Source organism: Colletotrichum fructicola, assembly GCF_000319635.2.
Source record: "Colletotrichum fructicola Nara gc5 chromosome Unknown KSG_Nara_v1_contig03, whole genome shotgun sequence".
NCBI classification, from domain to species: Eukaryota; Fungi; Ascomycota; class Sordariomycetes; order Glomerellales; family Glomerellaceae; genus Colletotrichum; species Colletotrichum fructicola.
Genome location: NW_027094053.1, coordinates 1,613,654 through 1,637,512, shown reverse-complemented (window position 1 = coordinate 1,637,512; position 23,859 = coordinate 1,613,654). Strand labels below are relative to the sequence as shown.

General features: G+C 58.5%; 6 protein-coding genes across 6 annotated transcripts; 4 read left to right on the top strand and 2 right to left on the bottom strand.

The window, feature by feature from the left end:
* Window positions 1-6,787: 6,787 nt before the first annotated feature.
* CGGC5_v005238 (putative FAD-binding protein) lies at window positions 6,788-8,626 on the top strand (the record flags this gene model as incomplete). Its single annotated transcript, XM_032033657.1, has 1 exon — window positions 6,788-8,626. One exon carries the CDS (start codon window positions 6,788-6,790, stop codon window positions 8,624-8,626), a length of 1,839 nt encoding a protein of 612 aa, XP_031893445.1.
* A 2,619-nt stretch (window positions 8,627-11,245) lies between these two features.
* HBN1-1 (putative nitroreductase HBN1) lies at window positions 11,246-11,857 on the top strand (the record flags this gene model as incomplete). The annotated part of the gene is made up of 1 exon (XM_032033646.1): window positions 11,246-11,857. One exon carries the CDS (start codon window positions 11,246-11,248, stop codon window positions 11,855-11,857), a length of 612 nt encoding a protein of 203 aa, XP_031893444.1.
* A 288-nt stretch (window positions 11,858-12,145) lies between these two features.
* Window positions 12,146-13,705, bottom strand: CGGC5_v005236 (Phosphatidylserine decarboxylase proenzyme 1; the record flags this gene model as incomplete). The annotated part of the gene is made up of 2 exons (XM_032033635.1): window positions 12,146-13,226; window positions 13,275-13,705. 2 exons carry the CDS (start codon window positions 13,703-13,705, stop codon window positions 12,146-12,148), a joined length of 1,512 nt encoding a protein of 503 aa, XP_031893451.1.
* Window positions 13,706-14,536: 831 nt separating this feature from the next.
* CGGC5_v005235 (uncharacterized protein) lies at window positions 14,537-15,691 on the top strand (the record flags this gene model as incomplete). Its single annotated transcript, XM_032033624.1, has 1 exon — window positions 14,537-15,691. The coding sequence occupies one exon, from the start codon at window positions 14,537-14,539 to the stop codon at window positions 15,689-15,691; it is 1,155 nt and encodes a 384-aa protein (XP_031893450.1).
* Window positions 15,692-16,199: 508 nt separating this feature from the next.
* On the top strand, window positions 16,200-18,384 carry CGGC5_v005234 (uncharacterized protein; the record flags this gene model as incomplete). The annotated part of the gene is made up of 2 exons (XM_032033613.1): window positions 16,200-16,484; window positions 16,534-18,384. The coding sequence occupies 2 exons, from the start codon at window positions 16,200-16,202 to the stop codon at window positions 18,382-18,384; spliced, it is 2,136 nt and encodes a 711-aa protein (XP_031893453.1).
* Window positions 18,385-19,245: 861 nt separating this feature from the next.
* Window positions 19,246-19,686, bottom strand: CGGC5_v005233 (uncharacterized protein; the record flags this gene model as incomplete). Its single annotated transcript, XM_032033602.1, has 1 exon — window positions 19,246-19,686. One exon carries the CDS (start codon window positions 19,684-19,686, stop codon window positions 19,246-19,248), a length of 441 nt encoding a protein of 146 aa, XP_031893452.1.
* Window positions 19,687-23,859: the final 4,173 nt, after the last annotated feature.

The window sequence follows — 23,859 nt, the reverse complement described above, 5'->3', positions numbered from 1 at the left end:
ATGGAAATCCAAACGAACACACCTGAACTTTTGCATCTGAACCCGATCCCAAGTATCGGCTACGTAACCGGACGAGCAATATTGATTCGCTGGTGACGCAGGTTGATGACGGCACAGCACAAAAATAAACCAGCCTCGCGTCGCCTCGTCTGTCGCCATCCAGCCGGTTTGTTTATTCGATGCGGCTCAGCCACAGGAACGGTCTGGCCCGGTATCAAAACAGCGGCCGTGACGTTGCCGCAGGTGATTGAGCCGCACGCACGCACGCCGAGGAAAAATGTTTCCAGAAACGGCGTTTGACAAAAACGTCTTGGCCCCACAACGAATGCTCCAAAAGAGAATGCGCGTTTGGCAAAAGATGAAGATGCGGCCAGTGTGGATTGAACACACGACCTTCAGATTGATTGAATGAAGTTTCTCGGATCGTGATCCGCTTCAGTCTGACGCTCTCCCAACTGAGCTATGTCCGCCACGATCTTCGGGAGTTGCCGGACGCAGTGAGCGATATAATGCCTCCCTCCACTTCTTGCCCACATCGCCCATGTCATTAGTCGTGCAAGACGACTGTCTTTGCAACCTCTTCGACGAGCTGTCGAGGTGTGTACATGGCCGAGCCAGCCTCCTGCAGGTATGGCACAAGAGCAGAGACAACTCAACTTGCGATTGCATCCTCTCTTCAGACTCGAGTTCGGCCGTCTTCTCTCCCAGCCATCTGGAATCTCGACGTTAGCCCTGGACCCTGGACCCCACCCATCCGCTCCGCCCACCGCCTAGGTAGCTCGCGATGCGCTGCCCTAAGTGGTTCCCTGCCCATCAGGCCTTCAACGACAACCGGTCTGGTGGTGTAGTTGGTTATCACGTCAGTCTAACAGGTCGAGCGCTTCTCCGAATGCCCTCGCCTGGCACACTGAAGGTCTCCGGTTCAAGTCCGGGCTAGATCATCCTATGGGCGATTGGTTTAGTGGTATAATACTCGCTTAGCATGTGAGTGGTCCAGGGTTCGATTCCCTGATCGTCCAGCTTTTTGACGGCGTCGTGGGCGTGAGGTCCGTCTCATGATTTGCGTTGTTCTTTTTTGATATTCGGGCGCCTTCCGGGCCTGACTCGGGGGACGGGCTGACTGGGACCGAGCTGTTGCGGGTGGAAACAATACCCGATGGCTTGGTTAAACTTGAGACTGGGTTCCGAAGCTTGTGACGGCGTCGTGCCGTCTCAAAACAGAGGCCTCGACGCGCCGTCGAGACAGTCAATGCCTACTGGCAGTTTTGTGTGTGGTTCCAAAGAACAAAACGTGATCGAGGAAACCTTCTTCTACGCTCGTGTCAAAAACTCACCGACTCGTGGCCCACGATGGTGCGTCGCGCGACCCGTGAGACCCTGACTGCGGGAACCAATGCGGGAAGAGAACCACCGCTCTTTGGGACGGCTGGAAAGGGTTTCTACGACACGGGCCAGCTCGACCATTGAGCAAAACGCAAATCTCCTCACTGTCGGAGAATTATCTGCTGTTCTCGTGCCTCCAGACGATCCGGCTGCCGCGTAGAATGTGGGGACGCGCGTCTTTGAAGGGTGCTATTCCTGGATCGCAGCCATCTTCGGTTTCCGGCCGCCCTGCACTCGCATGGCCTCCGTGGCTGTTCAAAGACAGGGCTGTCGACCTGAGCAGATGAAATGGTTTTGGACATGTCCTCACAACGTCCTGCGGCTGGCGTGTGGTGGTGACGCATGGGCACGCCAACGACCGGAGCATCAATTCCCGACTGCTGAATTGAGTGCCTTCATTTCGTTCAGCCGCCACTTGACAACTTGGCCGCGGCCCGGGAGTCCCTCATCGGAATGGCTCGGGTCGGCAGCTCGGCCGTATCAACACATCAACGACTTTTGATGAACACAAGTGCTGATGACTCTGGACGAACGGGATGTAACAGACCTATGCAGGTCTGGATGGCGCAAAAGCATCATACCACCCTGCAGCTGTTGTTCCGAGAATTTTCGACGTGCTTGCTTTTTCCTCTGCGTTCCGTTAGTCAGGCTTGACTTTCGACGTGCATATGTTGACTCGCAATTCCGTCTCTTCTTCGGAAATGCAAGGCAGTAAATAAATCGAGGAAGGTCGTAGACGAAGAAGCCCGAGCTTCCATGCCAGTGTGTGGCGAGGGGTGCTTGTTTTTGCTTCCTGGTCTCAGCAACCACTGATACTTGCTGTATCAATGCAACTCCTTTCACACATGAAGCCAGATTGGCGCCGTGGTACGCGGCGAATCGAACAGCGGTTGCCTCGGCATATGATGGGGCAGCGCAAGATGCCTCCTTTCCCCATGCTATACAACCAACCGGCGGCATTGGAACTGGAATTACAGCCATCAACGAACTGATCCGTTTGCCAGTTGCAACATTTCTTCGAGCAGCGTGCCACGGACGCATCGCCGGGCTAACATCTGCTAACCAGCACCGCCAGCGCAGTAATCTAATCGTTTCGCCGAGCCTATAGCGAATCCCGAGCTGCTCGGTCCGAGTTTGATCGGTCGATGGGCGGAGGACGCCTGCGGTACATGGGAAGGCCAGATCGACGAATGTGACCGTCATCTCGGTTCTCCGGCTTCCAGAAGCTCTCCAGACGTGTCGAAATGATTGCGAGCCAGGGGCTTGACGACAGCCTGTTTCAACCAAGTGGCTGGAAGAGGAAGGCTGGCATCGTGTGAGTCCAGACAAGCGGTCCCGGAAGCGACCCGAAATGACCGGGCAGCGGTCGCAATAAAGCCAGACTTGGTTCGAGCTAGGGGGCTTTATAGACCGGCAGCTAGGACAACGTCCCCGGAAACGCAGGAACGCGTGCTTTTCACAGCGGCGTTCCCATCGGTGTGGAGAGTCAAGTGGCACTTCTTTGCACTGTGAGAGATCGACGGACCGGTGGGCTGTCTGGAGGGAGCTTCACGTGTGAAGACGAGGATGCTGGGGCGGACAGGGAGGCCCGATGATTTCAGGGGTCTGATTGTTGGGATCAACTTGACGTGATGGCTACACAGCAGGTGCTTTCGAATGCGGTCTTGGGCGCGAGAAAAGCAACGACGCTGCAGACCGGCATTGGGAGCACGGGAACGTCGATTGGAGGTATGCGGCTGACGTCGACTAGAAGCGATATGCCCGACGACAGTTCTGGCTGTCGTTTGAAAAATTTCAGCTCCTACTGCAACCGCAAACAAGATTCTATTCCAAAGTCTGAAGCCCAGTTGGGGCACCGGGGAAGCAGGACTGCGAGCCGGCGAAATGTGGTTGGGCGCGTGAGACAGGGCTACGGTGGAAACTTGCTTTCCGATCAGGTGAGCGGTTGGGTGGGTGGCCGTAGTAGCGAGGCGTTGATCGGGCAATCAGTTTGATGAGAGAAAAGCGAATAAAGTTATCAGATCGAACCCATGCTTGCCCATGCCGTGTCGCTGGGCCGCGAACCGTCTTGTGGAGCAGCTAGCCCAGGCCGGCGTCGACAAACGCGTAGAAATGAGGATGCGACAGTGACTTGGCGTAAGGAGACACGAGCGGGTCCTGGCCACGACAGGCCCAGAATCTCAGGTTTGGCGTTTGCGTTGGGAGGATTGACGTGGCTTCAGGGAGTTGCGGTGTGACCGGTGTCGGAGATGAAATCAGATTAGATGCGATTGATTTGATGAGATTGATAAACGGGCGATAAGATTGTGGCTTCGTGTTTGACCAGAGACCAAAAGAAAGTCAAACCTGAGTAGACAGGGTGATGAGACGAAGGTCACGGACAGGGATCGGACGCCAGGGTCGGCATTCCGTTTGGCAATTGGACCTGTTTGCGGCGATCCTCGGTCTGGAGCGGCCACTCGATTGGCGTGTGATGTTTGTGTTGGCAGCGGATGCCGTATGCGCTCGACGAAGGGATTGTGACGTGGATGCGTGACGCGCGGGTAGCTTATCACGGCAGCGGACGGCGGAGGACACCGACGGAGCCGAGCCTGCAAGAGTGGCAGCTGCCGTCCACTTTCGAGATACGGGTGCTGAGCGGAGCGGCACTGGAGCAGCAAAGGGCACGTGGAGGGTCGAGGACGGAATTGCTCGGTTCGGTCGCGGGCTGGGTGTCCGTACCAAGCAGCCGTTCTGCGCGAACCGGCGAATTTTCCCCAATCCTTCCGCGGTTGTGCAGCGTCGCATTCCGAGGGTTTCTTTCGTCAGCGGTGCGCCAACACTGCCGTCGAAGGTGCTTGGGCTGGGCCGTGGAATGACGGTTGATGCGCAACAATTGGCACGCATCAGACGGAGATCCACTGCGCGACTGGCATCGGAAGACAGTGTGCGAGACAGTGTCCAGGGTCTGGATCGGGGGTGGAAAGTGACGGAATCCAGTGGCGACTCAACGGCTAATGGGACGGGTAGTGGTCTGACAGTGGAAGAGATTTCCCAGCAACTGGTTATGCTTGTGTTTATCGTTTGATGCTCGGTGAGCGGTGAGGGAGCATGAATAGGATATTGACCTGTGATTTTTGTCAGTGCCGTGTCATCGAACGAGCGTGGTGCGCGGAGAGAGATTGCTTCATTAGCCGTGGCCTCGTCGACACACGGGGCTGAGCCCATGGGAAAAGTCGGGGGGGCCGCTGTCCCGGACGAACCGTACCGTCTGCAACCGAGGGAGCACACGACGTCGGGGTGGCTGATCCAACGTGCTGGGCCACACTGTACGGTATAGATTGGGAGTGCGTAGCGTGGTACGTAGGGCATGTTGATATGCCGGCGACGTTGCGATAGCGTAATAATGCTGGGGACGGTAAAAGAAGACGCAAGACGGAGCTCCTCTTCCCCTGTCCCATTTGACCGTCGACGGAGTGCTCCTGCTCCTCGGGCGGAGCTGAATTAGGGCGTATTCGTTAGATATGAGGTGGAGGATCATGGATGCGGCCACCTCATCGTGCGTAGCGGCTGCACGACTGAGATGGCGGCGGCAGATGGCAGGCAGAGCATCGTGGAGAGCGTGATTGAGAGGGGGAATGGCGAAATGGGCGTCGTCTCAATGGTCAGCGAACCCGGAGTGCAGCATGTTGAAGTCTAGCGCATCTGGTGATGGCAGAACCCCACACGCTTGTTCACCGTGTTGGTGCCGATGTTGGATTTCGCGAGATGCCAGTCGTCGCATTTTCCAGCGGTGCGGGACGAGTCCACTGCGGTGCAGCAGCAGTGACTGCCCACCTCAACAAATGTGGGTGTGGAAGGCACCTCACAGTGACTCTAATTCTTCCCGGCTGCCGGCTCGGGGCAAGAACGCCTCGGTTGGCTTTCGAGAATGGGGGAAGGGCACGCCCGGCTGGTTTCTGCACTGTGAGCAGGAGCTGCCCGGGCAAGAACAGCCGGCAAAGGGGCAATGAGGCGCGGGTAATTGCCCTGAAAAGGGGACAGGTGGGGTGGAAGGAGCGGATCGGAATGTGGAAGGAGAAAAGATAGGAGCACCGATCCAATGCACTTGCCATAGTCCGTGGTTTAGGTTATTTGTGGCAGTGACGGATGGCAGTGGCTGCAGCTGATATGGCAGTCGTCTACGGAAGCAGGAGCAGCAGGAGCATGACTGCCCAACTTGACGCAGTAGCCAACTCTATCACTGGCATGGAAGCGACATCGGACACGTCGTCCTGGCCCCTCATGCTCCTTGCACCTTCTTCACCTTTCCAAGCAAAGGCAAGACACGCACTGATGCGATGCGATTGATAACTGTGACACAGCACAGACAAATGCTGACGATGGCGCCTGTGCTGGAATGCGGCGGGCCATATTCAGCCTGCCGTATTGCTTTTTGTGCTCGTGTAATACATCAGACAACTCGGCGAATCCCTTGGTCATCATGCCAGGTCGTTGGTGTCATTAAAGTGCCCACTAATCCAGCCCAGCCCGATGCATGGTAGCCGGCGGCCCACTCCCACCGCCGCCAAGAAGCCCCAAAAAGTCTACCGATACAGCGCTGTGGACGCTGGAAGAAGCCCCCGAAGGTGCTCGGGGACAGACAGTGTCCCTCCGAAGATCAGGACACTGTCCGGCTGCGGCCAGTCGAGGGTCACGGTACCATCGTCCGCTCGTCGACGCCGGTGGCGGCTAGGCCTAACTGGGGCACTCCAGGGTCCCCAGTCTGCCCAAAAACGGAGACTTTTCGACTGTCATTTTTCCTTGCTGCCCCCTCCGTCGCCTTGCCGATGCCCATTGCCTGCATTCTGCCTCCTCGTCGCTGCAAGAAAAATACCAGCTGCGTAAAAAGGCAAGAAAAATCAGAATCAACTTGGTACTGTACGGGTACGAGGAGCTACGACGTCCTCGGCTGGAGATCGACAAATTCAAGGGCCATTTTCTTTCCCAGGCCAGAGACGGGCCCTCTCCGTTTTTACCTCATCGACCTCCACGCCTCCAAAACCTTACATCTATTTCCTTCCCTCCCGCCTGAATCAACCTTTCCCTCCTTTCCCTTCCCCTCGCTGATATAACAACGGACTTCCGCTTATCTGATCAGACTTATCTGATCAAGATATCACCCACCGGTTTCAGTCACCAAGCACGCACGCACTGCACGAAAACGTCAACACACACACACATACACCCACGCTGCCTCAGCATGCTAAATAACTACTGACTATCCGCCCCCCGATCCTACCACCACTACCACCACTCGCGACCACTTTACGCCATCCTCCACGCGAAAATCTCCAACCCCCCTGTCGCACACCACAGTCGCGTAGGTCGTCACATCCGCCACTTAAACAACCACAACCACAACACATTCGCGATGCACAGCACAATGGCCACCACTGCCATGGCCTCGTCATTGCTTGGCTCTACCAGCGGCTGCATTCCCGAGGAGCCTTCTGCGCCCTCGGCTGCCCCCTCGCTTACCTACTCCGAGGAGTCAGAGGATCAAGATGAAGAGCCTCAGCCTCCCCGCAGACGACGCGCTTCTACACGCCTCATTGCTCAGAGCCCTGCAGACATCCAGCGCATCACCGGCGAGTCCACCGCCGAGCTGATCCAGAGATGTTGCGGAGGCGGCTGCTGCATGAAGCTGGGCAAGAAGAAAGAGGGCGTCGAGTACGAGGCCATCACCTTCCCCGACAATGACGCCTACAAGTCTCTCGCGCTCAAGATTGGCGAGATCCCTACGACCCTTACCAACATTGCCGAGATGCCCGAGCAGACCGTCTTCTTCGAGCCAGTACCGAGGTCCACCGTCAACGTGCCCTCGCCGACAGACTCGGCAATCTCTCTGGGTGCTGACGCCCCCAAGGACGACCTCGCCACCCTGCAGAGCAAGTTCAAGGACTTTACTCTCGACGGCATCGACACAACGAGGGAGCCGCCCAAGTTCGTGCAGCCGCACCCGCCTTACCATGTCTACGCCGCCCGCATCGACTCGACCCGCGAGCTGACCAAGCCCGGCGCCGAGAAGCGCACCTACCACTTCGACCTCGACATCACAAGTTACCCCGGCGAGGAGGACATGGACTTCAGAGTCGGCGGCGCCATCGGTGTGATGGCTCCCAACGACAAGGCCTGCGTCGATGACGTCTTTGATGCCCTGATGATTCCCCGTTTCATCCGCGACAAGCCGGTGCTCATGAAGACGACCCGGGGCCGCTGGCCGACCGTCTGGGGCGACGACCAGGCCCGCGAGATGGCCACGACCCGCCGTGACCTGCTTACCTGGTGCTCCGACATCCAGTCGTACCCCCCGACCAAGCAGCTCCTCCGCATCCTGGCCGAGTACGCCGCAGACCCCAACGAGAAGAAGCTTCTGACCTACCTCTGCGCCGCCGAGGGCCAGGGCGTCTTTTGCGATTTCCGCACCGGCCCGCATGTCTCCCTGTCCCAGCTCTTGAACGCATTCCCCAGCTCGCACCCGCCCCTAGACCTGCTGTTGTCGGTCCTGAACCCTCTGATGCCCCGCTTCTACTCGCTCTCCAACGACCCGCACGACGCCTATAAGACGCGCGACGGCAAGGTCCACCGGCTGATCGAGATTGCCGTCACGGTTCATGAGACTGCTGACTGGCGTCGCGGTCTCCGCACCGGTATCGGCTCCGGCTTCTTTGAGCGCCAGGCCCAGAGATGGCTCAAGGCCAAGGCCGCCGGCGAGACGCCCGAGGTGTACATTCCCATGTTCAAGGGCCTCATGGCCAACCCGCTCGCGAAGCAGTTCGTGTCCGACGGCCCCATGCTGCTCATTGGCGCCGGTGTCGGCATCGCGCCCTTCAGGGGCTTCGTGCAGCGTCGTCTGAAGACGGCCAACTGCGCCAACAAGGTCTGGGTGCTCCAGGGCATCCGAGACTCGCTCGTCGACGAGATCTACAGCGGCGAGTGGGGTGTGCACGAAGACGAGGTCAAGCGTGTCGTGCAGAGCCGTCGCGGTGAGAGCCGCTACGTCCAGGAGGAGGTGCGCAACCAGGCGGACCTCGTCTGGTACATTGCCAACGCCGTCGACGGTCGTGTCTTTGTCTGCGGCAGCTCCAGGGGCATGGGCGAGGGCGTCGAGGATGCGCTCGTCGACGTGGCCATGCAGAAGGGCAACCTGGAGCGGGAGGAGGCCAAGAAGTACTGGGAGCTGAAGAAGGAGGCCGGCCAGTACATCGCCGAGACGTGGTAGGGCGGGGCCGCAACCTTTATATGCAGACGCAGTGCCCGCATGTCCCGAAGAGTGTGACTCGGGGAGCAAGCGGTTTATGAATGGGGCGCTTGACTGCTGATGCGGTCGATCACTGCTGTGCCGCGAACTCGGCTTTTTCGGGGAACGGCTTCGGTCATCGGACGTAAGATGTTAAAAGCATCCAGCCGCGCCTGGCGACGAAAAATAAAATACGAGAGCATGGGGGGGTTAACATACCACGCGGGAAAAAGCACCTAGACGGCGTTTCGGGTGGGTTGATTTTTGTTCGGCAAGATTTGTACTGTTGCGAGACAGGGATTTTACACGGGGTTACTGGCTATGGGTTGCATCTAAGACGGCCCTGGGCCACTGGCAAGCATTCGTTGGATCAGGCGTTAATGCTGAGCGCTGAGTACATATGCAGTATCATTGACTGGTTCTTAAGCGACGCTGTTGTACATCTCATGCGTGATTCACGTGAATAAGTAGCCGGCCTCGGAGTTTACTTGGAACGGCTTCATCAACCGTCGTGGCTGAGGCATCCTTCGGTGAATTGTCACTAGTACTCCGCATCGCGGACATACGCTGGGTCGGGCTCAGCATCATCACCGAAATTGGTGAGCACTGCCGGCCGGTGGGATTAGCCTAGGTGTGCCGGCGCCGACTCCTACACCGAGGCCGCACTCCAATCACACCCATCCGGAAGACCGGCCGTTTGGTCGTCCCACAGGCCGTGTTCCGGATCGTGAAGCCTCGTGACCGGCGCCAAGACCGGGGGCGCACGCTGGCATTCCACACTCCGGACGCCGGCTTCAAACGTGGTTGACCAACGGGATGTCTCCGTCCAAGGCCCCCTTGGTGACCGGCCGCTGGAGTGCTCCGGCCTCGACATCAGACGGCCTTCGGACCGAGTTCGTCGTCCCGTTATTGTAATTCCGGCGGGAAACGATTATAATTCCGAATCGGAACCCAACCCGCGCCCCCTCCGATCACTGATTCCGGCTATGGCCGCCAACAGAAGCCAGTTGTGGGTCCGTGGCCACAGCACGACCGGCGCCATCGAGATGTGGGCGCTGGGCTCAGGTGTGGTGGATTGTCCCGCGCGGGAGCTTATTCAGCTGCCAGTCATCGAGCGCCACCATTCCCTGCCCAAAGGAGACTGCGCGCGCGCGGAAGGGAGGGGAGCTTGACGAGAAGAGCGATGCGCTGAGGATTGAATCGCGCGGTACGATTACATATCCTTCAGACGGCTGCATCTGCAGATATGTAAGCATGCGGCTCGTCTTTGTGTGAATGCAGGCACGGTCGTCGGGTCGCTCTGACGTATCCGAGCCGCGCGGGAGAGAGCACGGGAGGCATTCTTCGCGGCCCAAGTTCACACCGCCCGAAGGCTGGCGGCCGCGGGCATCATTCGATGATCGTGAGGGTCAGGTCGCCCAAGCAACGAGCTCCCAGTGGGTGGGTTCATTAGGGTGCTTATTGCAGCGGGACATCCAGAACAGTGGTGCAGCAGCCGCTGCGCATGGCCAAGGTAGTGTAGGGCCTGCCATCAGTATTGGCGCTTGAATCTGGCGGGAGGTTGGAGGCGTGGAAGCTGATTGATGGATGACTGAAGGTGTGGTGGTACCCTCACCGCCCAGCGAGGGGTGTTGGGGGTCGCGGGGCACCCTTCTAGAATTTTCGTGGGTGCGCACTACACAGTCGTTTCGCGATCCCGCGCGGTCGCCCAGCCGGGCCATTCTTTCTGTTCGTCGCTTAACCATCCGCTTTTGCTTTTTAGCCGGGTTTGAACAGAGAACTCAAGAATGAATCGGTAGAGTTTCTGTACCGAAACTCGGCCGATGGCGAGTAAGGTGAGCTGAAGAATACAGACTCTACCTCTGAGGAAACGAGCAGGTACCCCGCCAAAAGAATGATGTCAGCCGCGGCCTGCCCGCTTTGTCATCGCCGCCTTGCCCAAGCAAGCCAAGCGGCAGGAACCGACAGGGATCGTCTTCTTCAGCGCCGCTGCTGCAGTCGAAAAAAGATCCGCCGCCAGAGGAGACACTCTCTGACGGGGCAGGAGCACGTTATCGATTGTGGTTTGCGTGCTTTGCGTGCTTGCTCTGCCATTGGTAATCGAATCCCTGATTACCACACCATTTGCTCAGCGGCCAGCCTCCAGGCCCAGGCACGCTTCCCGGTACCGCGCGCCCGAGCGCAATGCAAAGCCGCCAGTCATGGGCGACAGTCCCGCGATGGGGGTCCCAGTTCCGTCTAAGGTTCCCCGTCTGATGATCGGGACGCCTGAAGGCCCGGCTGGAGAATGGAGCCAAGTTTGCCTAGGTAGGATCCAATGCGTTAGAACCCCGCCATCTTGGAGCTCTCATGCTGGTTGCTGCGCTGTCGATGTGGGGGGTTTCCAATGGTTTCTGAGACGCTCCGGAAAACAGGTGGCAGCAGCAGCTCAGGTCGCAGTATATAACCAAGCAGGCCTTCCTCTCTTCTCAAGAATAGGAAAGAACCATGATCTCCATCAGCCGAACAGCATTCCAAGCAACTCGCAGACTCGCTCGTCCACTCTTCACCACCACAACCACAACCCCAAGACCCTTTTCCACCACCCGAACCACCTTCAAAATGTCCGGCAACGCCAACGCCTTCCTCGACGCCGTCAAGGCCCGCCGCACCTACTACCCCCTATCCAAGGACCTGCCCATCTCCAAGGAGCGCATCGACGAGATCGTCAAGACGGCCCTCGCCAACGTGCCCTCCTCCTTCAACTCCCAGTCCAACCGCGTCGTCGTCCTCCACGGCGCCGAGCACGAGAAGTTCTGGGACATCACCACCGGCGTCCTCAAGGCCATCGTCCCCGCCGACCAGTGGGAGGGCACCGCGGGCAAGATGGCCATGTTCAAGGGCGCCGCCGGCTCCGTCCTCTTCTTCGAGGACCAGGACGTCGTCAACGGCATGCAGGAGAAGTTCCAGCTCTACGCCGACCGCTTCCCCGGCTGGGCCACCCAGTCCGACGCCATGCTCCAGTTCGTCCTCTGGACCGCCCTCGAGGCCGAGGGCCTCGGCGCCAACCTCCAGCACTACAACCCCCTCGTCGACCAGCAGGTCGCCGCCGAGTGGAAGGTCCCCGCCAGCTGGAAGCTCAACGCCCAGCTCGTCTTTGGCGGCAAGACCGGCGACGCCGGCCCCAAGGACTTCAAGCCCATTGAGGAGATCTTCAAGACCTTCAGCTCTTAGATGTGCATAGACAGACGGTGCAAGTAAAAGATACAGCAGCATTCGGCGGAGTTACACAAGCGGCCGCTTGGTTTATAGATTAGCGCGATTAATGAATTTACGCATTGGATGATTACACTTGCATCTGCGATTTTGCGCGACCAATTGAAACCGTGTGGCTGAATTAAGCATCTGACAACCCCCGGGATCCAATTCCTTCGCGACGCCACACATTCCTTTAGATCTGTATCAATTGTGTTGTATCATTTGACATGTCGTTATATATGTTTACATCCGCCTTTTGAACATTTATTCTTCGTCAATGTATCCCAACGCCTGGCCCATCTTGACCGTGTGGCCCTTTTCGACGGCCCATCTCCAGCCGCTGTTCTTGCCCTCTGCCGTCTTGCCCTCCGTGGGCGCCTCAAACACCAGCACAATCGTGCTGCCGAGCTGGAAGCCGCCCATCTCCTCTCCTCTGCGCAGCGCGTGACCGCCGAGGACCCTGCTCGCGGACGCGTAGGTGGCCTCGGCGAAACCGAGGTACGGCTCGCCGCGCTTGGCGGCCTCCTCGGCGGCGCGGTCGGCGGCCGTGTCGGTGGTCAGGCTGTTGGTGCGCAGCTCGCGGTCGAAGTTGACCTTGATGGAGCCGACGTTGGTGGCGCCGACGGGGACGTAGCTGAAGAAGCCGTAGCGCCAGCGGCCGAGCAGGACGACGCGCTCGTTGAGGGTGAAGAGGCCGGGCAGGGTGCGCTGGAGGTAGGGGGAGACGCTGTAGAGCTCGCCGGCGAAGTGGCGGCGGCGCTCGACGACCCAGTTCGTCGGGGAGTGGAAGCGGTGGTAGTCCCCGGGGGCGAGGTAGATGACGGCGTAGTAAAGGGAGGTCTTGTTCTCGGGGGACAGCAGCTGGTACCAAGGCTTCTCGCCGAGGGCGAGGTCGGCGCGGACCTCGGAGACGGCAGACGGCGAGGGGGGCTCGGCGGCCTCGTCCTTGAGGGAGCCGACCCGCTGGGACATTGCGGCGCCGGACAGCAGGCTGGGCACGGTGTAGGAGATGCCGTTCACTCGGGCAAACTCCTCGTCCGTCTTGACCAGGTCCTCCTCCGACGAGACGTTCTGCTCGGCCTCCTGGGGCGTGGTCCATCCGCTGGCAACGCTGGAGCTGGGGGTGTTCTTTCCGAGGAGCGCGTCGACGCTGTACGTCATGCCCTTGACCTGCTCAATGTCGCCGCCCTGAATCTGGCCAAACTGCAGGACCTTGCCGTCGGACGGGGAGAGCAGGGCGTGGGGGTTCGGGTCGAGGGGACGGGCGCCGGGCTTCAGGGTGCGGTAGAAGAAGGAGGCGAGGTTCGGGTACACGTGGAGGTCGGGCTCGGCGACTTCGTTCAGGCTGTCGAAGGGTTAGCAGCGTCCTCTCACGGCGGCAATCTCGACTCACTTGACACCGAAAACCCAAGAGTAGAGCTTGAAACCGGGGACGCGGAGGTAGTAGGGGATCGTCAGCTCGTTGAAGCGGCCCCAGAGCCTCGAGATGGCCTTGAGGGGCAGCGTCGACATGACCTGGACCTGCCATGGGCCGTCTGGCCTGATCTTTGCGCGCTTCTTGGGTGGCGCATCCTGGACCTCGCTCCTCTCCTGGCTCTCTCGGTCGCGCGACGAAACCTTGTAGAACTGGACGAGACCCAGGAAGCCGATGCCGACCCCCACGGGGATCTGGTACCACTGCACTTTGGAGTTTTTGAGGGCGAACCGCAGGCGGTCGGAGAAGCGCGGGCGGTGGTGGTGTTGGGAGAAGAAACGGGTCGAGGAGAAGGGCCCGTGGAGGAGGTTGGCCCGCAGCTGGCTCGGTCGCGCGTACAGCGTGGCCATCGTGTGTTGGGAAGCCTCAATCAGGTCGAGGGGGTTCGAACCGCGAGCCTCTGCCGGGTTTGCGGGACGATAAATCGCTGGGGCGGGCGGCGAGGCTTCTGCTGAGATCTTGCCGGTAGAGCTTTAGCTGTGGCATGACGCAGCGCGAACCATGTGAAGGCGCTAGTCTGTTTTTGGAAATGTGCATAAAATGAACTTCAACACCATGAAATTATTCGACATATCCCTGTGGTAAATAAAAAAATAAAATAAAAAAAAAGAATTGTAGTGCGAAATGGCTCAATTGAAGATTGTGTGTTAATTAATGGATTCAATTGAGTTTTCGTCCTTTCCCACGGGTAAATGTTCACGAACCTATGACTTGAGCATGAACGTGGCTACGAGTCCCCAAGACCTCAGCTCGTAAGACAGTGTAAAACATGAAGAATTATTTGTCAAGGGACTCGAGAAAAAGAAATATCAAGAAAACTAGCGAATTTCACTTGGCAATGGCATTTGTGAGGCTGTCTTGTTGCCAGCTGAAAAGTCCATCATTTAGCTGCGTGCAAGGGTCCCTCTTCCTGCGTCTTCCTGGTCTGGCTCCTTTCTGAGCGTTCGTGCTGCGCCATCAATCTATCTAGATGGCACAAATTTCTTCTGCCCCTTTTGCTGCCACTCCCATCGTAAAGCTGTCTAAGATCCCGTTCGGATGAGAGCGAAGACTTGATTGATCAGATCTGGGGTACCTTTTCGATAAATTCATTGGTGTGTAAACCAACTGGCAACTTAAGGACCTCTCAACATCCGCATTCGCACTCACCAATCAACCTTCACACTTCACCCGCTCTTACAATGGCTTGCGAGGCTCTTCCCCTGGCGCTCTCGGAGCAGACCATCAGACAGCTCGATCACCATGAGAACATCAAGAAAATCCACTGCATCCAATTCGATGAGCGAGACACAACCGCGAGACCGTCGACATTACCCTTGGGGTCCCGTCACTCAAGCCTCGGAACGCTTGACTGCTTCCCCACAGAGCTCTTGCTTCTCTTCATGGAGCAACTCGACTTCCGATCACTCTCACGTCTGCTCCGCACCTCGAGGAAAGCCAAGGACACCGTCGAAGGCCTGCCGGCATTTGCAGAGATGATGCAGCACGCGCCGGACGTCTTGGTCGGTCTCGCAAAGACCAATCTCATCCGTCATCACCCGGCATCGTCCCTGCGATGTGTTCTGAGGTCGAAAAGATGCGCCTCATGCTTCCAATTTGGCGACTTTCTGTATCTGCCTACCTGCGAGAGGGTCTGCGAGTCGTGCCTGATGCTGAATCGCTCGTTCCTGATGACGACGGAAAGCCTGGCGCGGAGGTGCTTCTCTCTCACTGATGAGCAATTGAGCGAAATTCCCGTCATGCATACTCTCCCGGGAGACTATGGATACTGGACGTCAAAAACCTGGTCAAAACCACTCCGGCTGGTCAGCGTGAAGCATCTCAAGCAACTGGCGCTTCGGACCCACGACTCCTCAGAGGAGAAGCTGGCTGAGCTGATGCCGATGCTCACGATGGATACCGACGAGGATGACTTCATCTGGGACGTGTATCACCTCAGGCTGGGACCGCCCGGCTGCGACCTGAATCTGCTTGGCAGGCTGCCACACAAGCTGCAGCATTCGATGCCGACGTTTTCCTACAGAGTCGAGGACGCTTTCGAGGGCATGGCGGCTATTCTGATGCCCTTCGTCTCCGGCTCTGGCGCTGACCATGGGCACTTTTGCAAAGGATGCGTGGAGCTGAGCAACGCATGTTTCAACACGATGCCGCCGGTGCCGGAGCACCTGATACCACCGGAGCTGCGAGGGAACCAGTACTTTCACATTGTCCTGGAAGCCGCAGCCTCCAGGCCATACGCGAAGACGGACTTTGCTGAGCACGTCAAGCACTGCTACGGCGTGCGTTGGCTCCTCAAAGAGTGGGAGCACGCGAGCGAGGGAGGGAAGTTGTCATGAATCATGTGGGTTCGAAATGAGGCCGTTGATGAGACGGGGCAGACAGAAAGATGAATTCAGGGTCAAGCAAAAATGAGGATGAAGCCAAGGATCACAGTATACTTAGAATAGCTTCATCAAATGGACTTATGCTTCACAACAAACACCCCGACGTGAGTGACATGCAAACGATTGGGCCTCATGGTGAGATGCATCTCATCCGCGTTACATAATCCAACTGTCACCGTTCCCCGATTGGGGCAGGCACGCATGGATCGGGCTTTCCGGCGCCCAGGGACCGGGTACGTACTCCGTCCTAGTGAGGCCAGCGGGTCCTGTACCTGAGCTACCTCCTGCCGTCTGCAGTCGGAGGGCAACACATGTCCTAAATTTCCAGTACCAACGGCACGGTGACATGAGAATCGTGTCCTCGCGCGCAACCACACCGGACCTCTCCCGCCGACAATCACAGCGCTTCGACCGAGCTGCCGCGCTGCGCTTTGCGTGGCATGACCGATAGGACGTCAACATGGCGTCTGAAGCCTCGTCTTCGACCGCGCAGCCTGCGCCAGAGGCCGCTTCCGACCACCTGTCCGTAAACCTGCAGGTCCTGTCACCGTCGACCGCCGCGAGCTCCGGCCGGCCCCTGGTGTTCCCAAGCCTCCCGGCCTCGACGACCGTCCGCCAGGTTAAGGAGAAGATCCGCCAGGCCCTGCCTCTGAAGCCGACCGACGCCCAGCAGCGATTGATCTATCGGGGACGGCCCCTGTCGCAGGACGGCGACACTCTGTTGAACGTCATCGGCGAGGAAGTCGTAAGCTGGCCCGCCCCTGCTGACGCTGTGCGCGATGCTGACCGAGTAGATTCGCAACACCGACCAGCAGACCATCCACCTGGTTCTCCGAGACGTCGCGGAGACGCACCGCTCGACGACACCGACACCGGCCCTGGCTCGCGGCTCAAGCCCGGCGCCGCCGATCGCCCAATTCCACGTCCCCGTGAACCCCGGCCACGCGCTCCCGCATGGCAGTCAGCCAACGGCGGCAGCCTTCACCAGGCGCACCCCAATACCCCCGACGTCGAACCCGCTGCCTTTCCCGACACCCTCGCAGATACCCTCGAACCTGTCGCTGCAGCAGATCCAGCAGATGCAGGCGCAGCAGCACCAGAGCATGGCGGCGTGGATGAACGGGCTGCAGCGAGAGGCCATGAACAGAGCCATGGCCAACCAGCAGATGAACCAGCAAATCAACCACAACCAGTCCCTCCGGGCGTCTCTCGGTCTGCACGGCATCGGTGACCCCAACGCGCCGGCGAACCCTGCCGACCCTACGCGCGGCCGGGTCAGCCCGGCGAACCCAGACACGCACACCTACGTCAGGGAGGGCGTCATGCCGAACGGCCAGCCGTACCGCGTGACTGTCAACGAGACGCTTCTTGGCGGCACGCTCAACGTTCACGGGCAGCCCGGCACGACGCCGCTGTCAGCGTCAGAGGTCCAGAACATCTTGCGAGGCGCCGACGCCGGCCAGGCGACGCTTGCCATGACCAACGCCATGCAAAGGAGCGCTTCAGGAACGTCCCTCGCCAACGGCTCCGTCGGCGTCTCCACCCCCTTCTGTCCCCCGGGCTCCAGGGCAAGCAGCAGACGGGCCACGCCCGACCCTACCGCGCGGTCCGTCAGCGGCGGCAGCGGACATTCTGTGCAGCGCCAAGCACCAAGCGGCCCCGAGGTCTACATTTTGAATTCTCCCCAGGGCCCGCGTGCCGTTCTTATCAACAACAATTTAGAGACATACTATACCCCTACAACTAGAATGCCGTACCAGCCGATTTCAACCTTCCATCAGACGGCGTCGGCCCTCGCCAGAATGAGAGGCCGGCCCCAGCACGTTGCGTGGCCGACCTTCGCCACGCCTCAAGCGCAGCAGGACGAGCACCAGCCTGCTCAACCTGCCGAGCCCGTCCAGGCGCCGCCGCAGCCGGAGGTTCATCCCCAGGGACAGCCTCCCATTGCCGCCGTGCCGGCGCATCCCAACAACCCTGGCATCGCCCCGCTGATTGCGCAGGTGTGGCCGCACTTTTGGCTCATCGTTAGACTCGGTCTCTTTGTGTGGTGGTTTACGTCGCCCAACGCCAGCTGGTCGAGATGGTTCACGGTCGTCTTCATCGCCTTTAGCATCTTTGTCCTGAACACGGGGCTGCTCAACGGCTTCTTCGACCAGGCCGTGGGCCCGGTCAGACGTCATATGGAGAATCTGATCCCCCTGGCTGCGCCGAATCAGCCCAACGAGCCAGTGCGAGCCAGAGACGCCGTCATTGGCGCAGACGGCCGCCCCGACCCAGCACGCGCAGCCGCCAGACTGGTGGACCAGCGCAGACACGACAACGGCAACTGGCTCATGGATCAGGTGCGTCGGCTCGAAAGAGCGGGCCTGCTCTTCCTTGCCAGCATCGCTCCAGGCGTTGCAGAACGCCACATTGCCCACCTTGAAGCTGAGGCTCGCGCCGAGCGTCAGCGGAGGGAGGAGGCAGAGGCAGCCGCAGCAGCCGCCGCGGAGGCAGCAGCAAACGCCGAGAACACGGAAGCCCAAAATGAGGAGACGGCTGAGACACGGAATGAAACAGAGAACGGAACCAGCGAAGCACAACAAAATCATGGTGAGCAGCGACAGGAGGAACAACAGCAGCAGCAGCCGTTGGTGGCGCTGTGAGGATGAAGCTGCGAGGATGAAGCGAGTACCGTTGTAAAATACAGATTACCCAGTGGATGCCGCGAGCATTCCTTTCGCACGGAGTCGGGTGTAGAGCGTTGGCATCGGGAATCGACACAAGCATCTTTTTAGATCATCAACAAGTCTTCTTTGTTAGGCATCTGCTTCTTAGTGATGTATTATTCATTTAAAGACCTCCTGGATTTCCCGTAGCACTTCCCTGCCCGACCCGTGAACATCCGTCTGCTCATCCAGGCCCTATGGGCGCTGCCAGGCAGACCTTGAGTGTGAGCCACTCTGCACCTCTGCGGCCTGCCCCCACGCAGGAGTTGCACCTTTCCGTCTGCGCGATTTCTCGTATCCGATGCGAAAACTCTGCTGCGGAGGTGGCGTTCTGTAGGGCTGCAGGCGTGGAGGAGGTTGTGCGGTGCCTGGTGGCACTTGCTCGACGGTGTTGGTTCACGCCACTTGTTTCATGGCATCTCGATGATTGTGCTTGGTTCATGGCACGGGGCTTACACAGAAGAGGAGTTGATGAATTCATTTTATTTCCGGCCAAGTAATGCCGTGATGGTGCTATCTCCATGATGTGCCATCGAACACCGCGTAAATCGACAAATACAAGTAAAAGGAGGCATGGCCAGTATGGCTGCCGGGTATCCTAAACTAATAGCCCAAAACAGTGCCCAAAGAAAACCGGTGCTGCAGTCTAGTAACTGCAGATGCCCTCGAAACGACCGCCTGCTCCTGTGTCTTAAATCCGGGCTCGAAGAAATCCATATCGTAACGTGTGTCCCGTCCCAGTAACCCTCTTTCTCCCCTGGTCAGCGATCTCGTCATCTTTTCCGCCGGCGGGAGCAACTACTCCATTGACCGTGTACGCCGAAGACTTGGTCTTTCCTCTTCACTGACGTCTGACCAGCAACCACGACTTGGTGGTCTTTCGTATTGGCTGTCGTCGTCACTGTCGTCTTGGTCTTCTTCAGCGGATTGAGCAGCTTCACTGTCGCTGGCGTCATCCTGGGCTGCCTGGCTGCTATCGCCAACTGCGCGGTCATCGGCGGCCTTTGGCTGGCGGGTGCCGTAGGCAATGACGCTGTGCCTATGGGGACAGCTCTTCCCGAAGCCTGGGCATTTGTCCAGGAGCGGGCATTGTTGGCTCCAGCGCTCGGGTTGAGAGACGGTGCTGGAGGCCGCGGGCTGGGGAGAGGTGGCCTGGGTAGAAGTGACCTGAGGAGAGCTGGCCTGGGTATAGCTGGCCTGGGTATAGCTGACCGGGGGTGAGAAGCCTAGCGGCACCATCGTCGGGGTGTATGTTGTTCCCCTCCACGTAAAGGAGCCCAGGGGGAGACGATGTTCATTTGGCTTTCTGTAAGGGTGGTGGAAGTCACACTCTTCCACGCCGTACCCACACCTGCTCATATCGTCATCGTTGTTGTACCAGTGTCTGCAGATGTCTTTCTCAGAAGGTGCTGGCGAGCGCCGAATGTGTCTGTGGGGGAAGTGACAGTTATCCGGCCTCTCGCAGCAGTAATTGATGTAGTGCCTACATGTTGGCCTCTGGTTTACTGCGTGGAGGAGACCCTCCGTGATGATTTGCGGGACGGGAGGTGGCCGGCTGGAACGAAGAACCCACTGTTGGCAGGGAAGACATATTGATTGACCGTGGGCGAGGCATTTTACAGGCACCTGTTGCCAAAAGCAGCCCGGCGGTGACCAGCTCTGCTGTGTCCAAGAGCCAGGCTGTGGATAGGGGACCTGCTGTGTCCAAGAGCCCGGCTGCTGTGTCCATGTGCCCTGCTGTGTGTTCATCCTGGCTGTCTGCTGCGGACTGTATGTACCTGTCAGACAAGAACGCGTATCAGGTGAGGAAGAGGATGTTTCCTATCGAGCTGGTTATAAAAGTGACAGTAGTTGGTAGAAAGAAAGAAGGAAATAGGAAGCTTGCCTTTGAGACTGGTGACTCTGGAAAGAAGACACTCTCAAGACGCAGCGGACTTGGCAGAGGCTGAGTGGAAGAAAAATGAAATAGAAAGCTTACCTTTAATGTGAAAAACTCGCAAAGAAGGAAGAAAGCAAAAGCCGAAACGAAGCAGACTTGGTCAGTTATGACTGGCTGGTCGACTGGACTGTTACCTTCAAGCCTGTCGAGTTGGGTAAAGGGGGAAAAATTCTGCCAGGACGCAGCGAGCTGGATATATACTTGCCGGAAACAATGACTATGAGCGAGGCATTGTTTGTGTGCGTAGAACGGATGGATTTCTGGCAGTCTGCGGGAGAGGACACCATGGCTTGCTTGGTTAGTATGGGGGTAGAAAGAATGAAGGTCTCGTTCTAGTGAACAATGTATCTGACTGGAGTACGTCACGACAATTTGAGTTCAGAAATACAACGGCACTCAATGATTTCTATCTACCGGTCTCCACAAGATGGGTGGCGCCCAGTCACCGAAAACACAGATCTGGTTTGCTCGCGGGGGTGATTCAACCTGAGTGGGCAACCCAGGTGAGCAACTCTAACAAACGGGCAATGTAAGCAAAAAACCCTTCTGGACTTGGGCGACGTCGGTACAAAGGCTGAAGTGGTGATTACGGGGTTGGAGTGAAGTCAAGCCCTGCTTCGCTCATCTGTCAGATGTTTTTTTTTTTTTTTTTGGCCGCCACAACAGTTCGCATGCCGTACATATACACCTTGCTGCTGTATCTCCACTCCCCTGTGTGGAAAAGCCTGTGTGGAAAAAAAAAAAGAGTGTCACACGCAGTCGTCGCCGTCGGGTGGAGTTGCAAATTCACCGTGCACAAAAAGAGACCGGCGTCGTGATCCGGAGCGGGGACCGGCTCCGATGTGGAGACCCTCCAGATGCCGGCCGGCGATCTCCCGTAAAGTGGGAAACTGCAGGGGTGCCTTATGGGCGGGGTTCTTCACGCGCAACGCAACGAAAAAGAGTGTAGCATCACAGATGGGCGCCCGCCCGCCCGCCCGCTCGCCTTTCCGATTAGCGACAGTGCGCCGTCGCCGTTCGCGGGCGCCGTCGAGGGGGAAGGGGGCGGTTTGACAACTTGACAGGAGGGAAAAGCCCGGGCGGGATCCATGGTGGTGAAGCACTGACGGGGGACCTATTTTGGCGACGGCACCGCATCTTGACCATTTGCATCCTAGATGATGGCTTCGACGTTGGCCGGACCCGACAACGACCACGGACGTTGGAATGGGGGTGCCGTGGACCGATAGAGCAGCAGCTTGGACGATTCCGGGCCGGACGGGGATGCGGGCGAGGAATGCAGAATGCCTTGAGTTGCTGAAGCCGTTGCATAACGTTCCTGAAAGGAAAGGCATGGAAGGCATGACAATGGCAATAGGGGGCGGCTCTGACTGGACGATGAGACCGGCCGGCCAGGCACGCGGCGTGTCTCTCACGGAAACAAAGGCGACGGGGCATTATTGGACAGATGGGACAACCAACGTTCAAGACACTGGAAAAGAAAAAAAAAGGGGGGGTTGCGGCTGAGCACGGGCGGCTTCGAGACGACGAGGGAACTCTTTGGGAATAAAGACGGCCAGAGCATGAAACCCAATGCGAAAAGTGCCTCGCCCTCTGTCCGATGAAACTAGTGGGCTGTGCCGGGGCTGCCAGCCACTCCTGACAAGCACACAGCAACTCGGTCGTCCCTTTTGCTCTTGGCCCTACCACTTCCCAAGTAAGGTAAGGTACCTACCTACCTAGGCAACCTGGGATAAGGCTTGACCGTCTGGGCGGTGGTTATGCGTTCGCCGCGTGGGTGCCTGGGAGGGCTTGTCTTGTTCGCTGATTGCTAGCGGCGATGCCATGGCTGAAAAGGGGGCTGTCGAAGGCTTCGGATCGACGGAGGCGGCATGGCTTGTGGACGATGGTTGGAGTCGAACAATGAAGACAGACAGACAGATGGCACCCTGCGACAAGAGGAGTGGTGGCGGAGGGGTAACTTGTAGTGTAAGAGGGTCGAGGATCGATGGGCACGCGACGACAGGAATGGGAAAAAACGACGCTGCCCGGGGGTGTTGACACTCGGCACCGGGAGTGACACACTGACTGTTGGCTGATTCCGTCACTTTTTCTGGCGGTGCGGGTACGCAGCACAGTAGCATGTAGCATGGCAACATGACCCCGTCCGTCTCCGGTGCTTCCAGCGACCCAGCGACCCAGCGACCCATCGACCCAGAAGGATGCGCAGATTCCGGAGGCCATGGTATTGCTGCAGGTCAACGGGTCGAGGTGAGTCGGGGTCGGGGGTCGGGCTCTCTCTTCGGTGGATGGTCCAATGTGCTGTGCAGCAGCTCCAACCTATGCAAAGGTGAGGTGAGTTGTCAGAGTCCGTTCTTGTCTCTTGTGCTCAAGGTACTTCCCGTCCGCGGTGGCATTACGTGCATCGCCATGTACCTGGCCCAGGTCTGCCCCAGGTCGCGAGGGGGAAGGGGAGCCTACCGCGTGCTGCGCGGGCCTGGAAAGCTGGAGCTGGGACCCGTCAGTCAGCGTCATCTTTGGCCTGTACTATGGTAAGGTACTTTGCAGGAACTGGGCACCGCAGCGGACGATGGGCGACGACTGGGCGCGGCGTCTCCGCAGTACGGGAATGGCCCCCGCCACCCGTTAGAATGCGACACCGAATGCAGACGCGATCCTCTAACAGTTTGCTGCCCATGACCATGTACCTTGCCGTGCCTTGCTGTGTACAGAGAACTGCGCCGTACATCTCCAGGGAAATCCTGTACCAGCGCTGTCGCCGTCGCCGCCGTCGCTCTTGGAACTGACGACGACTTTCTCTCAACGTCCCTCTCCATCTTTTGTCCTTTTTTTCTCCGAGCATCGCGCAACTTGCAACCCATCAGTCGCTTCTCTGTTGTGCCGCCGTGCGCTGAGCGTGTGTCGCCCCTTGCTTGGATCTTGATTGCTTTTTTCATCCTGTCATCATCTTTCTTCCCCTCCCTTCCTCCACCTCCTCCTCCCGCCGACGCCCCTCGCAGTCCAACACCACACACCACACACCATCCACCACTCACGCACACACGCACACCGACGCATTAGCTGCTGCTGCGCTGCATCAACGGCCGACCTTGGTCCACGGCCCTCACGACGTTATTTTCTTCTGTCCGCCTTCCCCTCTCCCTCGATTCATCCCATCGACAGACTACTGTTCTGTCTGCACGCCGTCCATCCTGCATAGGCATAGCATATCGATACCCGCCCTGTCCACCTCTTATTAGTCCTTCCTCCGCCTCGCCTCGCGCCGCCTTATCTAACCTTACGGATACCTTGCCTTGCCGTACCTTGCCGTACCTTGCCTGCAACTCACCTTGCGGATACGGGACCAGACCAGGCCACTGCGCCGCACAGCGCCCAGAGTCCGATCTCAGCTGAGGACCCGCCACAAACAAGACGGGAGGCACCCAAACTCCAAAGAGCACCTGGTCACCCCCAGGCCCCATCAACCTGCGACT